Raw genomic sequence first — 4,082 nt, 5'->3', positions numbered from 1 at the left:
ATGGCTGACCCAAAGAAGTACTCCACAATTGTGCGTGCATGATACTTTGAATCAGCATTATCAATGGGAATGACTCTTGCAATAGAGCCATGGTGTTTCAAGAGACTGAAAAATTCTACATCTTCAGAAATGCTAACAGGTCCACTAACTACAAGAGCATTTGGAACTTTAACACCTTCTTTCAGTATTATTTCCATATTTCTAAAGTTACAGATATCCACCACAATAGGCTATGCTGCCCTTCTCATATGATGGTCCTTTCAATTTACAACTCCTGGCTGGCTCGCCACTATTGTGTAACACGTGGTGTAATGTTTTGTTCTAAGGCCAGTAGGTTCATCCGTGGAAGTGTAAATAAAGGACCACTCGATTTGGCAATTATTAAAATTAACTATTAAACTTTACCAAAAACTATATTTTTCTTATTTTCTCATGTACATTATTTTCAGTAAAACATTACCTTAAATAACATAAAACTGAACTCTGATAACTTAAAGCAACAAGGAAAAAAAAAATAATAATAATTTGCTTACACACAATACACACCATACAAACTGTAGCAACTAAGGGCTAGACTAAGGGTGCACCCCAATATTATAACTATTAGGCATACCCAAGCTAACACTTGTTTAACAATTAAAATTTAACACACCAGTAAAACAATCAGTATTTACAGTTCAAATATTAATTTCTCAGTGCTTCTAGTTTCAACACAGCAGTTCAGTCACTGAAGTTTAAATTAGTTCCAACAGGGGGAATCGTGTCCAACAAGTAGTGATAGTGTTCGTTATAACACAAAACTTGCCAAACTTCTCACTTGAAGATTGGAAATCGAGTCCTTTTCCTACAGTGGTGAACACGCCATTCATTTCAGAGCTATTCCTACCACACTCTGGAAATCATGACAGGTCCCAGTCACAGTCTTCCGAATCCAAGGCTCAGTTCTTTGGGTGGCTCGCCATCTACGCCTTCGCGTAGAAATTCGTTGTTGCTCCAAAAAAAAAATTAAAACTGACCGAATCCGTGTGCAACGGAAACAGCAGTGGAGTGATTTTCTCAATTTCTTAAATTTTATCTCACTCAGTCAAAAAGTTTCGCGTGTGCGCTCTATTCACGACGTTCAGTTACAAGACTGGATCAGTGGCGCTCTTATCAGAACTGCCACGTGGGAAGGTGGGACTTCCAGTTGTGCTCTCATCCTACTGGATGATTGACCCAGTCAATCAACTCTAAGAAATTAGGAAAAAAATAAAAATAATTCCTCTCTATCATAAAGTTATTTCCCTTAATTTATGTTAAATCTGCTAATCGTGTAATATATTGTGCAATATATTTACAAGGTTACATCATCACTTGACATACTGCCTACACTGCCATTGTCCTTCTGAATTTTGCCTCTTTGCTGGGGAAGAGTTTCGGCGATGCTTTTACGTTCACATTTATTTAGCAGATGCTTTTCTCCAAAGGAGAATAACTGCTGATGCTAAGTGAAGCACTGTCAGATGCTATGTCAGTCCTGCCAGCTTCATTTGCTTGGTTCAGCAGGACCAACTCTGCAGAGAGCTTCAGGCCCCTCCCACAGCACCCCATACGACTCTCCCACCACACCCCCGGCTCTCTCCCCTCTGATCCAGCAACACTCAGAAAGGAGGAAAGCATAAAAGGCCTGGTGTGTGTCTCAGCGGATGCTAGAGAGCAGACTGTTTGCCCGCATGGAGCTGGGGGGACGGTGCCGGTGCCATGAACATAGAGAACCGTAACTTGACCCAGGCAGCTGAGGAGAGAAGAATCAGCATAGCTGCTCTGAGAAGAGCCTAGACAGTCTAGAGGGCAGGGAAGAGAGGCTTAGGGGTTGTTCTCATGTCGCCAACACGGGGTGCTGTGCCCCGTGAGCACGTCGATGTGCTGTATATCTCCACAGAGGCTGCTGTGGCACTGGCATCAGTGCTGGGAAACGTACTGGTAGTACTGGTAGTGGCCAACAACCGGATGCTACGCGACACCACTTTCTGCTTCATTGCATCTCTGGCACTGGCCGACATTGCTGTGGGTGCCTTGGTCATCCCGCTGGCTGTGGTGGTCAGCCTGGGGATCCGGACACACTTCTATACTTGCCTGTCCCTCTCGTGTCTCCTGCTGGCGATCACCCAGAGCTCCATCCTCTCCCTTCTGGCTATTGCCATTGACCGCTACCTTCGTGTCAAGATTCCCACCAGGTGAGCTCAGCCCAGCAGGGCAGCGGAGATGCAGTGGTTAAGAACAAGGGTGAAAAAAATAGCAGGATTAAGTGTTCAAAGGGAAGCTTGTGGCTGCACTCTTGAATAAGACATTTATTTTTGGTTTCTTCAGGAAAACACTGTCTGGCTGTATAAAATGAGTAAAATATGAGGTGACAGATGATTGTGAAGCCACTTCAGAAACATCCTTCTTTCCAGTGTTTTGTTTGACAGTTGGAGCTGTACCGTGTATTCCGACAAAATACTTTATTTTATTGGACTATAGGCCACATTTAGTTCAGAGGAAGGCAAGAAAAGATTTGAAATGCTTCAGTAAATCACTTCAAATATAGCATTTTAAGCAATGTGGATATGCGGTATTGTAATGAAGAAAATTCTAACCTCTTTTCCCACACTTTAAGCATGTGAGTAATGAAAAAAACAGGAACAACTAATTTTCAATGTCAGAGAGTTCTGTGAACTAGTGTATTGTATAATAATAATAATAATAATAACAACAAATAGTCAATAGTCACCAGCATTAGCATGAATGCCATGTCAGCGTCACAGTATGTCAATAAATAACATGACTATGCACACAACCTGTCTGTACCTCCCTGAGGTTTTGGCACTACATCTTCACAACCATTTCTCTCACTCTTGCTGCTGCTGCTGCACGTACTCAGAAGTTTAATGCAGATCAATGGCTGGGTTGCAGAACCTCTTAAGCAAATTAAAAAGTCTATCAGAGGGAGCCATTTCCAAAAGTGGCTTGCTAAGCATTTTGGCAGAGCCCCCTACATTCTTAATTCATCTGCAGTGTCACAGCCGCTTGTTCCAAAGCAAACCACTGTTCTGAAGGTGGTGTTAGTTGATATACATGTCACAAAGTGTGCGTTCCTTACCTACCTGTTGGGCACAAGGTTCATCGTCATTGTACATTGTTTAAGGTGATAAGCCATAAAGGTACTAAATAGCTGTATTAGTATGATCTTTAATCATATAGATGAAGTGTAATTCTTCATCATATAACACCTTGATTTTCTAGAGCATCTACAAAAATTAAGGTACTTTTAAACAGTGACAATGTCCCTTTTGGTTAAGAAACTTCTTGCTTAGAGGTCAGCATCCAGGACTCTTTACCCTGTTTCTTCTTGATTTGTCAGAAAGCTGTTGATGTACCATGAGTGTGATGTCAGTGTGATGCTCCCCAGGTACAGCCTTGTGGTGACGCAGCAGCGAGCCTGGCTGGCAGTGTGCATATGCTGGCTGCTGTCGGTGCTCACGGGGGCAGTCCCACTGCTGGGCTGGCACAACGAGCCCCCCCACCACAACCGCAGTTCCGATGCCATTGTCTGCACCTTCACAACTGTTATGAGCATGGACTACATGGTCTACTTCAACTTCTTTGGCTGGGTAGTGGCGCCTTTACTTATCATGGTGGGCCTCTATGCTGAGATCTTCCGGATCATTTGTCGGCAGCTGGGCAAACGGGCAGAGGCCACAAGTGACACGGGCAAATACTACAACAAGGAACTGAAGCTGGCTAAGTCGCTAGCCCTGGTGGTGCTCCTGTTCACCCTCTGCTGGCTGCCGTTGCACATCATGAACTGTGTGGCCTTTTTCTGTCCCAGGTGTCACGTGCCCAAGGGCCTCATATATGTAGGAATCTTCCTGTCTCATGTCAACTCCGCCCTCAATCCTCTGGTGTATGCCTTCCGCATCGAGCGTTTCCGCACCACACTTGTTAAGATCTGCCGGAGCTGCTTACCCTGTGGGCTTCAGCCCAGCTCTCCACCCAAAGCTGAGAAGAGCCCTGTCAACCTTTAGGGAGCAGCAAGGTGTAAACACGTTGGTATTACCTAA

At 44.1% G+C, this 4,082-nt stretch overlaps 1 protein-coding gene across 1 annotated transcript; it reads left to right on the top strand.

Annotated features, from left to right (window-relative positions):
- The first annotated feature begins 1,860 nt into the window (after positions 1-1,860).
- Positions 1,861-4,082, top strand: LOC108918248 (adenosine receptor A1). The gene is given in 2 exon segments (XM_074559684.1): positions 1,861-2,216; positions 3,431-4,082. Coding segments are annotated over 2 exon segments (1,008 nt in total).

Source organism: Scleropages formosus, chromosome 22 (genome assembly GCF_900964775.1).
Source record: "Scleropages formosus chromosome 22, fSclFor1.1, whole genome shotgun sequence".
Taxonomy (NCBI): Eukaryota; Metazoa; Chordata; class Actinopteri; order Osteoglossiformes; family Osteoglossidae; genus Scleropages; species Scleropages formosus.
This window is presented reverse-complemented; position numbering and strand designations above follow the sequence as displayed.